The sequence below is a fragment of the Microchirus variegatus genome (assembly GCF_963457635.1).
Source record: "Microchirus variegatus genome assembly, chromosome: 23".
NCBI classification, from domain to species: domain Eukaryota; kingdom Metazoa; phylum Chordata; class Actinopteri; order Pleuronectiformes; family Soleidae; genus Microchirus; species Microchirus variegatus.
Window position 1 is genome coordinate 9,753,335 of NC_139824.1, and position 11,884 is coordinate 9,765,218.

An 11,884-nucleotide genomic window follows, 5' to 3' on the forward strand; every position below is an offset into this window, starting at 1 on the left:
CAATATTTAACAGGTAGTCCTCCAGTACTAATTTGTGGACTATTTATCCCGGTAATAGCCAGTCATTACTAGTTTATCCTGTAGCCCTGTAACAATCTTGCATACAACGATTGTGATTTTTTGAAAAAAATTCAAAATCACTTCCGTCCTTCAAAATAAAATACGTCCTCTGAAACAAATATCACACACAACACACACAAACAAGTAATTAAGCGTTATTTAACTTTTGCTATAACCACAATAAAATGAATGTAGCTAAATCATTTGTGATCAGTGGTTTGTAGAATATAATAAATGCCTTGTTCTGAAAATACTCAGACGTAACACTAGGTACATATGTACATTTGGACTTCATTACACCCTTTGCAATAAATGTATAGTTGTTTGCTCATCTTTTGATATTTTAACATTTTGTTTTTTTGTCTTTTGGCTGTTCCCTCTCGTCATAGCCACAGCAGATATTCTGCATATTTGATATGGCAGATATATTTTTTTTTTACGCCAGACGGCCTTCCTGATGCAACCCTCAAATTACCACCTTAACATGTCACTCACTCAAACATCATCGATATCATCGATATAGTTCAATAATGTGATCTGCATGTTTTTCTGAGAAGTATCGCAGACTCCCACAGCTGACATCAATATGTTAAAAATCTGATTCATGGTCATACACGATGTGACAATGTAATATTTTATTGGCATATAAACAGTTTTTACAAGACAACCTCAAAGAAATGCTTGAGTATTTCAGCTTCAGTGATGACCATGGGTCTCAGGGAGATCCGGAACCTTTTCGCCTGTCTCCAGAATGGTGTCACCCTAGATAGAAAATCAAACACAGAAAGCAACTCATGTAGGATCCATCTGTGGTTCATCAAGGGATACTTTGGGTTTTTTGAAAATGAGGCATTGTTCCTGCTTGAAAGCTGTGGTGTGTTTCCACCAAGTGTATATTATATACACACACAAATTTTTGTTGCGTTTTCATTAGGAATAGTCCCAAATCATCCAACCGTGTATGGTACGGATGGAGCTAGCCCCACAATAGTCAGCTGATCTTCAACATATCAATCACAGACCAAAGCAGGCATCATTTTTATTGGGGAAGTTAGTATTAATAATATGTCAGTACCTCATCACACACCATACTTCAAAAAAACAGAACTATCCCTTTAAAGTAAGCTCACAGAAGGCTGCACATACATACAATAAAAAATGTATTCATTACAAGATACACATTGGTTCAAATCATACTTACAGGGAACAGCTTGGGTTTCAGCTCCACGATACCATAAGGCTTTTGCTGTGGGAGACAATGACACTTATTCGGTATTCTGACTGCTTAATGCTTTATGCACTTTTGCAATATAACATTACAAATAATGTGAAACACATCTGTTTACTTACAGCGATATGGTATTTCACATAGTAGTGAACAAGCCAAGCAGGTATCAACAGCCGAGTTAATGTGAAAACTCCACCTCTATATGCTTTGTAGGTCTGTAAGGAGATAAACAAATAATACATATAAGAAAAGAGGTACACAATACATCAAAACATGACAATATTCCTTTTGAACAAATGTAATAAACACAAGGTAATATTTTGAAAGAGGGATTGGTGTGTTTTGTAGGCATTTACAGTACGCCCCTAGTATACACAAGTATCCTGGCTAAAATAAATATAATTCACAATATTATTTTGATAATACAACTTTTTTGAGTATCATAGACGTTAACAGCCTTTTGTCCATAATATGTGCCGATACAAAATGTCAGAACACTACTAACAATATGACAACAACAAACAAAGTTATAAGACGTTATAATGTTTTATGAACAGTTAAAACCGACAAAATACAGAATCATTATAAATCAGTACGTTCTGGATAAAACAGAAATAATGCAGGCTTTCCATTTAAATAATTGTAACTGAGACAACATATTCAAATGAACCACGTGAAATGTTGACATTTTTGTATTCGCGCTTATCCCGCAGATAAAATACACCACGTATCCACTTATTGTGACTTGCAGTGACACCTGACGTGACGCTACGAAACACTTTCCCGTCCCTCACTAACGTTAGTCGTGTAAACTGTTTTGCAGGTGTATGTTTTGACGGCTGTCGTTTGTTGTCGAGGACTCACGTAAAGCCTCCACAGACTCTTGGGCTCCAGAAAACCAGCCCAGAACCTGGCGACGGGGCCGGGAGCTTTGGCTTGTACCACGGGCTCCCTCGGACTGAGCTCCTGGTCCTTCAGCCATTGCCTGCGGAGCTTGAAAAGCTGCTCGAAACGGAGCTTCTCGTCTGGCGTGTACCCAGACATGGCTTATTTTTTTGAAAATTCAACCTCAGAAGGACCTACAATGACACCATGGAGGACAGCGAAACAAGCGAAGAAGACGAGGAACCGGAAATCAGTCTTCTTCCTCGGTTGGCAACCAACGTCAGTTGTATGACCGCCACCTTCTGCACCGGAGTAGGGATACGACTTTCCCAATTATTATGTTCGCTAAAGAAAAGCTTAAATAGTTGTTTTTTTGTTGAAGTGTGGTTGCATGAAGCATTCGGAGCAGCTGTAAAAAAAATAAAAATAAAAATAATAAAAAAAATGAACGTGGGGTAAGTGGTAGGGATTAGCTTAAACCAGGAGATGGCAGTAATGCAACCACATGAATGCAAGCTGCCGTTAAACCCCAAAGAAGAAGAAAGACGTTCACCGGAACTTATGCCATTTAAAGTAGTCCCACTCCGGTTCCGCCAGCGCGTCTACGGTGCTCATCATGCCACCATGTCATGAATGTTACTTTTTATTATCTAACGCTAGTACATTTGTCAGCTAGCGGCAGAGCAGACTGAACATTTATGAGCCTGATATTTCATTCACAGTGACTTCAGGTAAGAGCTCCTTCGTTTCTCACAGCGTTGTGTCACTTCTGCCCAATTAGCATTAATGCTAGCGGACTAAACTTACTCTGTTAATGTATTGGTGTTGTTTTAATTTTCTCGCATTAAAGCTAACACACTCACGAGTAACGTGTGGTGTGAAACATGTGTAGTTAGTAGTTTGCAGACAATGTCACTTACACCTTCAATGTCAACTTGCTGAATTAGACTTTGAAGCTAACCAGTTAGCTGCTGGCTGATAGCCAGCTAATTGACAGTACACCACGAGCTCACTCAGTCATACCACTCAGTTATACCACTCAGTTAAGCTATTCATCCTAAACTTCACAGGGTTTAGGCCCAGAAACTGCAGGTCCACGTCCTACAAACTAATTTAATTTAATTTAATTTAATTGAATTATTATTAATTTAATCTAATCCTACCAATGTATAATCAATAAGGATGCACACAAGATATCTTTAAAATGTTTATTGGATATCGCAATTACGCCAAGATAAGTCGATATGACTAAGACCTTAGACTGTTCCCTTTGTCCTTCACTTTTATTAATGATCGTTTTTATTAGTAGTAGTAATTGTGATTACTCTTTTGGTCATAACTGATAAGCCTTACGTCATGTTTTCAAACAGATGCTCAAAAAAAACCACATTCAAATGACAACAGTGCATCAGTCTTTGTATTTTTTTATGCAAAATTTAATGTATTTTGATCAATTTTTTTGTATACTGTATGTTTCTATGACTTTCATTAATTAAAAAATCTGAGGCCCACCTGCAATATCCCAAAGGTCCACAAGTGGGCTGCAGACCACACTTTGGGAAGCACTGCTATAAAGGCTTAAAGGATATATATGGCTTGCTAATGATGGCTCTCTTCAATCTATCAGGACCGTATCAAACTTTGGATGGAGTCAGCGTCCAAGTTCTCAGTGTTTTGCGTAGTCACAGCTGGGAACCACAGGGTTTGGGATTCAGGACATCCTGCCCATCGTCGGTGAGAGAAGAATGGTCAAGTATTTCTCTAATAAGTTGGACATCAGGAGCACATGGGACCTCGTCGCCTCTGCTTTCTGGCAGCGGTACCCGAACCCATTCAGGTATCTTAACATTGTCATATTCAGTAGTATTTAAAAGCTTGTGATGGCAATATACTCTCCCCTTTTTGGGTTGAGCAGCAGAATTAAAACAAGAAGGCACAATAAACTTGCATAGTAATTAAACAATTATGTTATGCTATGTTTTTTACATTTCATTGAGGAAATTTGTATTTGAATGTATATTTTATTGTGTGTGTGTGTGTATCTACTAGCACCCATGTTCTAACGGAGGATGTCGTGTACCGGGAGGTGACTGCCGACAACCAGCTCTTCTCCAGACGTCTCCTGACAAAGACCAATCGGCTGCCTCGCTGGGCAGAGCGCTTCTTCCCTTCTGGCATGTCTCGCTCCGTGTACATCATTGAGGACTCCGTTGTTGACCCTGTCAATAGAATCCTCACCACTTACACCTGGAACCTTAATCACACAACCATCATGGTGAGTTTTACGTGTAACCGGTACATCATCACTCTATGTAGTGGTCTGTGTTTTTGTTGTTGTTTTTTTCTTGTCCCTGAAGTGTTTGTTTTCTTCTTATTCTCCTCTATTACTGTTGACATCTGTTTGGTTTCATTACTGCCTTCTGGATTCTTCGTCTTTGCTGTTCTCGCCATAACTCGTCTTCATTTCCACGTTTCCTTTGATGGAAGATTTAACTCATCTTTATCACTTTTTCCTTTTTTCCTTGTGGACTATTTGTACATAGTCTACATTTTAAAAAAAAGCTCTAATCTTCTTTTGATTCTATCAAGACAGTTTCTTTGAAAGTAAATTGTATTCAAGCTGAATCTTTACTCCTTGCTACATTGATGCTGCAGAGTCTACTTTGTTGTGATTTTTTCAAACTCTTAATGCTGGATCCTTTGATGCTGTTTTGTTAGTTTCTACTGCAGTATGACACACAACCAGCATTCATTTATTTTGTCCTTTTATGTCTGTTCCCAAGTGATATGATTGCTATTACTGAAAATAAAAATATTTCCATAGCCCTGTCTTTTACCTTAACCTAATATCGTTTTTTACTCTCCTTTTTGTAGTCCGTTGAGGAACGCTGTGTTTTTCAAGACTCAGCAGAAGAGCCGGCCACCACCCTGCTCAAACGGGAGGCCTGGATTTCCTCAAGCATTTTTGGCTTCTCAAGACCAATTCAGGTACATTTGACCCTGTCATGCAATCAGAGAATGAAAGAGTGTAATTCATTTTAGATTTTGGTACATTTTCAAAGCCCGTCTTCCTGCTACAGTGGAAAAAACTCACCATATTTACATCATGCTTCAGTAGATACAATTTTTAACACAAACAAGGAAATCTGTTCTGTGGGTTATAGTGCCAACTGTAGAGGGAAAAAAAAGTTATGTGGGGAAAGTGAAACTTGGCAACAAAAATAAATTAGGCAAAATCTTATTATTAGTTGTGGATGATGCCAAGCTATTCTGGAAATCCCCAGACTCGGTGAGAGTGAAGACGTCTGGCTAACTGTTGTTATTCAGGCAACTTCCATATTTTCAGTTTTCTTTTTTCGTGTTGTGATTTTCCCCAGGAGTTTGGATTGGCTCGCTTCAAGAGCAACCAGGTGAAGGCCATGAAGGGACTGGAATACGCACTGTCCAACCTACAAGGTATGTGCACTCAGCAAAAGAAACAAGGGGACAGTGCAAGGAAAAGAGACGAGGGAAATCAAAACAAGTTTATTTTTAAACTTGACATTTCTGGAACAGAGAAACGCTTTTTAGGAAGTAGGATAACAAAATATAACATGGTATATATACACAACTGAATCTGCAAAGAAATAAATCGTTTTTAGATCTGCAAATAAATGTTTTTACCAATCATTTTTTTGGTCCATTATATCTGACTAAATATTAAATAAACGAACCACAATTTCCTGAAACCCAATTTATGTATTAGTCTGTTTTTGCTTTTCTTAAAAGAAATAAGACGATAAGTTAATGGGCTTACAAAATCATCTTAAAGGTTGCTTAACTGAAATGATGGACAACCCAGTTCTAATAAAAAGCCCTTTGTTTATCATTGATAGTCTCTTTTTAATCACCATACAAATATATTTACGATCACTGGAGACCGCGTTCTTCTGAATCACTGCAGTTTGAAAACATCAGTTTTAATTGTCAGTATTTTGCGGTGGTAGCTGTTACATGAGAAAGGCGGTGCTCTGTATTTGGCAGTGACTCACGATCGCTGGGTTTTGTGCGTTGTGCAAATGCAGCAAACTGTTGTCTGAAAGAGCTTTTTCCCACTGTTGCAATTCTGTCCCTCTGATGGCACCGCAGGGATTGGCATCAGGCTGAGTGTTGCGGTGAGTACGTTAGCAGCGAGGCATCAATCCTCACACAGTAGTTTGTGTGGTGGAGGTAGTGACTATCAGCAGAAGTAAAACTTAGTAAAACTAAGACTCAGATATTTTAGTGTGGTTATAGATCATAGATCCTGCATGGTTGACCATCGTGTTAGTTTTTTTCACAGATACAACCTGAACCCTTTTGGTTAAAATTGTGTTTTTCAAATGCAGCAATGAATTTTTTCCTTGCTATAAATTCTGTCTGGGTCTATTAGTGTCGCTGCTGCCCACAGAAAGATTCCTTATCTTATCGTTGTATGCATTTTCTTTGACATTGTGTAAAGTGTCTTGCTGAACTTGGTTTGAAAGTCATTTTAATTGGAAAGTTTCTTTTTCTATATTTTATCAAACGATAACTAATATATTTTACACTTAGCTGCCTATGTAACATGGTACATAGGCAGCTAAGTGTAAAATTGTACTTCAAATGCATCAGATCAATTCAACACCTCTTAATCTCTTACACACCAGTGTGATTTTAGTAATGTGGAGATTCAATTTCGGCAAGGTCAATTACAAGTGCTATCACTGAAACTGAGTGAATCTGAGAATTTAGAATTGAGTCTTCTTTGAAGACCGAGTTCGCTTCTTGAGTTCTTTTCACAGTTTGTGTCAGCATCTGGCTCGTGAGTCAGATCTTCCTCTTCATGCGAACTGAAATTTTGAGTATGTAAATTATATCTGAAACGCTGTTTAACCTATTAATAGAAATCTGCTCCATGTCGCTTACAGTCAATTAATGAAATTGTATGGGGGGAAAATAACAAAATATGGTGTCCGTAGCACTTGCAATACTATTAAAACACTTCCAGTTATTTAATCTGGACAAAATGGAATATGCATATTTATATTTAGGGGTTGGCATCTGTTGTGGAAATTCTCTGCTGCTGGTGAGGAATGAAATAGAGAACTTCTGCCGGCAGACAAGGTTTTATTTTCTTTGGAAGGAAAAGGTCAAGGAGTTTACAGCAGGATAATGGTGGAGAAAGCTACATTTAGAGATTCTCTATCCACGTTCAATGTTCTCCATGTTGTGTATAAATAGAGAAACTTTTAACTTCTCACAGACGTCTTGTTTTCTTCAGTTAGACGCATATCGTGATGTGTCGCTATATGATTGTCTTGCAATATATTGATTATCACAGGACATATTGGGTACCCTGTGATGCCCACCCCTACTATATATAGTTAATATTTGTTTCATGGTATCTTGCTATACAGGTACCTGCAGGTTGATTCTCTGCTGTCAGACATGGTGACGGTCAGTGAAGCAAGTAGATACGCGAGTAAAAAAAAAAGGGGAATGTTTATGTAATGTGTTTAAAACCCTGTGTCATAACATCGTTCTGCAGCGTGTGCTGAAACTCAGGCAGTGGAGTGTTAGTTAAGGACTGGAGTCACCTTTTAAAATACGCATGATGTATAAGTCGTATGTTGAATACTCCGTCAAGTGTATGTACTATAAAATTATGTCAAAGTGAAGGAAAGCGCTCGTCACCGCTCTTTCCATTTCTGCCACTGTTTTTAGGGAAAGCGCACTGTTGTCGTTCAGGTTGCTGGTACTGCATGTGTGAGGGTTCACAGTGAGGTCAGACACAAATAGACTCTGCAGCCCGTGGCAGTGGGAGCAGTGTGAGGCAGTTCCGAAACTAATGAGGGTGAGCTCACTTTCAGACTTTTAAAAAAAAATATAACACCTGAAAGTATTTCTTTTTTTCCAGTTTTTAGACAGAAATCACAAATTCAGTCTGTCAGAGGTATTATTTCTGACGTAACAGTAAAACCTGTGAATTGAAAGAACAGTAAATAAGCTTTATTTCTTTGTAATAAAGCATTTTCTAGCATTTTTAACCAAACCGTAATCATCTCGACTCTTCCCTCGTCATTATTCTAGCATCACTATCGACTACGACACTGCAAAGCAACCTAAAAATGACAAGTCAGCGATAGGCTGAGGACAGAGAATCGTGATGCAGAAACATTAGTGTAATAGAAACCTGGAGATGAGAGAATCCAGAGATTCTGGCTACTGCAGCATTTATTTATGCACCTCAGGACCATGAAGGACAGCCACTCCCACCTCTCCAGTGAATACTTTCTCACTGGTTTCACGATTTATTTGAAAAAAGGGTAAATTTTGTGATTGTAAACTATCACTGTGAGAACATTTTGGGCAGTCCTCGCCGCTTCAAAGGGGGTTTTCTAATGACTTAAAACTAACCAGAGCTCAGAGAAGGTGCCGTAAGTTTAGTTTCTCGGATCACTTGTAATTACCCGATGCTGAAAGGCTAATATGGAATAACTATATTTTAAAAAGACCTGAATGGATGCAATTAAAAAGCTATTAAAGCTCATACAATCCAAAACTCTCATATATAGCATGCTTCACTAAATACAGACTTAAAAAATAAAATGTTGTGGGCTGTTTATTTCTTCTTTATTGGAGCAGAATATTTGATGCACAAATATGTCCTTGATATTGCATCAGTGCGTCAGTTTTTAGCAAACTAAAAGAGGACGTTAAGTGAATCGCGTGGCTGACACTTCCTTCCTGCTTCCACGTGTCTCTGTTGTGGAAACAGCAGATGCAGCGGGCGAGAGGAGGAATGTGTGAACTGATGAGGGAACCACAACATTTCTCAGTTTAATGCTAGAAGCAGATATGACTATGTTTTATTTATTTAAGCAGGTGGAACCAATTGAGATTGAAATCTCTTTTCCAAGGGTGACCTGGCCGAGAGTTCAGCAGCACGTCATTAGTACAATAATCATATATCGCGATCATATATCAGCAGCTTTTGGCATCTTCTTTATTTCATCAACTTCAACTTCATAGGAGCTGATGTCTTTTCTTTTAGCACATTTTTGAAAACCTAGTTAAATTTTGCTCAGACTAAACCCAGAACATCCTATCTACCTCATCTTTTAGGCTTCAACAACAAATTATCTTTGAAACTTTCCGACTCGCCACCGTTTTTCCAGCAGTCGGGGGGGAACATTCGTGTGGAAATAGACATCGCCTCACCTCGGCAGCTCCGTGAATTTAGCAGAGTGTTCTAGGTTGTGTTCTCAGACAGGCCTCAGGAAACCGTAGTCTTGTTCCTCACTCTCTCTGTCTTGTCTGTCTTTCTCCGGACACATCTCTCCAGGAGAGGCAACACCGTGGCTGCTCAGGGACTCGGTGAAAGACGCATCGGGAAAGGCCAAAGAAACAGCCAAGAACCTGGCTTCGGCTGCGGCTTCCCCACAGAAACCCCAGCAGTACATCTGACAGGATCGTGTCTGTGTGTGTGAGTGATGTGTCAGACCAGTGACATCAGTGCTACACAAAGCCTTTTGATCACTGTGGACATGTCAGCGAGGCTGAAGTTTCCTCTGCACTGCTTCTCTCTCGTCTTATGAAGGAGCGTCTGTGTGATTGTGTCTGTTCTTCTCAGTCACTGACTTTTTTTTTTTTGCTGTCTGTCTGTCTTCTTCTACTGTTTATTTCTCAACTTTCACTTAACCTCAGGTTGTTTTGTCAGGGTCTTGAGCCTTTGAATGAAATGTGTTTCCTTGCTGTCGACGTCAATGCTTTAACTAAGACTCCATTCAGACCTGGTATTAACATCTGTCCTGAGTGACGCAATCGCACGCAAAGTACGGGTCTTAGCAGTTCCCAGTCCGCTATCCCTGAACGCGACCTCAGATCTGATCACATAAACCACATTCTGAGGCAGTTTGAGGACACATTCCTGAGCTGCAATCTACTCTCAGGATGGATTAGAGACCACCTGCTCAATTTACGTCACTGAGGTTTCCCAGGGGTTAAACTCTTATTTTCATGTTACAGCAGCGCAAGTAGCGCTCGAGTTCATTCAGCTTTTTCTCCTACTTTTTTTCCCCCCTCTATCTCTCACTGTCTCACTTAGACACACACACAACCACATAAAAAGTGGGTGTAGACTTCTGGGTTGCTGCTTGAGGCTAACCAGGAAGTAAGGATCTATTGAATATCCAACTCTGCTAGGTGCAAAAAGAGCTCTAGGCCTGTCTGGTGATTCCATACAGACACAGTACTGGTTCTGGTGCCGTTCTGGAGCCTGAGATCCTTGATGCTTTCTGGCGAACAAGCCCAAAGTTGGAGGACATTTCTCCGTGTTACTCAGGCTGAAGTAAACAAATCTCCGTACTTTCCCGCTAGTTTTCATAACCCAGAGTATGACACACCCACTTATGGTGTCGCAGTTTGCGAGCGAATAGCATTTCTTTTCCGGTTTGAACACGCTGGCGGGTTCAAACATTCATGTTTGAATGTAAGTCTGTAGGAAAATGATCCTAGTTTTCACTTGAAGTGCAACAATTTTCCTGAAAAGTTAATGATCTCAAACACGAGTTCAAGCTCTTCAAGAGAACAAAGCACAGTGTGTGTGTGATTGACAGCTGGTGTCGTAGGGGTGACGGGACATCTTCGTGTCCTGGAGAAGACGGGGGTCCAATCACGTGGACACACATTTAGGACAGATGTTAATACCAGCTCTGACTCAAACGTCGGTCAGTGTGTTCTTGTATATATTTATGCAATGAACTCAACTGCAGAATGTTGTTGAATAATTATATATTTATTAGTACGTATGCTTTTCTTGTTTTTTCACTGTGCATTTCCAGCACAGTGTTATCACAAATCTCAATGCTGTGAATACGTACACTACCGTTCAAAAGTTTGGGGTCACCAATACTATTTGTTTTTGGTGTTTTGCATTAATAGTCACACTTTTATTCATGAAAAGATTTGCAAAATGGATAGAAAATGTAGTCAAGACATTGACAAGATTAGAAATAATCGTCAAATAACCAGCAAAACTGTTTTCAGCTGTACTAACATAATTGCACAAGGCTTTTCTAATAATCCAATAAACTTTTATCGCGATTAACAAACACAATGTACCATTAGAACTCGACGTTTGCAGCTAGAATAGTCGTTTACCACATTAACAATGTATAGAGTGTATTTCTGATTCATTTAATGTTATATTAAATGAATTTCTAAGTGAATTTCGACATTTCTAAGTGACCCCAAGCTTTTGAACGGTAGTGTACATTTGGGTTGTAACTGAAGGGTGTAATAGTGTATTTTAACCATTTTATGTAATGGTTTCCTCATTGTTGTAGCATTAATTTAAAGTGTCCTACACTTATAACACACAAGTGTTATAAGCGTCCTACACTTATAACACATAAGTGTAGGACGTTGGTCAGTGTTGGAAGAGTCACGACGCAATCATGTTGTGCGACATCAACAGAAGGTTTAGTGTAAACACTAACGCTTGGCACAGATTGTACCAGAGCTCTAAATATCACACGGCGACACAGACTCACGATGCAAAGTGATGAGGAACTGTGTATGACGTGCATTGGTGAGAGTCGATCGATCTTCGCGTCAGTGTGAAGTTCAATGACCGCATTCCATTATAGATGGAGACGACTGGATTTCCTTTTGTGCTGCAAGATGATGATAATGTGATGTATTTTGAAG

General features: G+C 39.3%; 2 protein-coding genes across 2 annotated transcripts; one reads left to right on the forward strand and one right to left on the reverse strand.

Moving 5' to 3' along the window:
- Positions 1-680: 680 nt before the first annotated feature.
- On the reverse strand, positions 681-2,404 carry ndufb6 (NADH:ubiquinone oxidoreductase subunit B). The gene is made up of 4 exons (XM_083909732.1): positions 2,153-2,404; positions 1,411-1,503; positions 1,262-1,306; positions 681-822 (listed from the first exon to the last, which is right to left on the reverse strand). Exons 1-4 carry the CDS (start codon positions 2,330-2,332, stop codon positions 757-759), a joined length of 384 nt encoding a protein of 127 aa, XP_083765858.1. The 5' UTR covers positions 2,333-2,404; the 3' UTR covers positions 681-756.
- Positions 2,405-3,881: 1,477 nt separating this feature from the next.
- On the forward strand, positions 3,882-9,719 carry LOC310943794 (PRELI domain-containing protein 1, mitochondrial-like). The gene is made up of 5 exons (XM_083909455.1): positions 3,882-4,010; positions 4,223-4,448; positions 5,048-5,161; positions 5,551-5,629; positions 9,519-9,719. The coding sequence occupies exons 1-5, from the start codon at positions 3,919-3,921 to the stop codon at positions 9,638-9,640; spliced, it is 633 nt and encodes a 210-aa protein (XP_083765581.1). The 5' UTR covers positions 3,882-3,918; the 3' UTR covers positions 9,641-9,719.
- Positions 9,720-11,884: the final 2,165 nt, after the last annotated feature.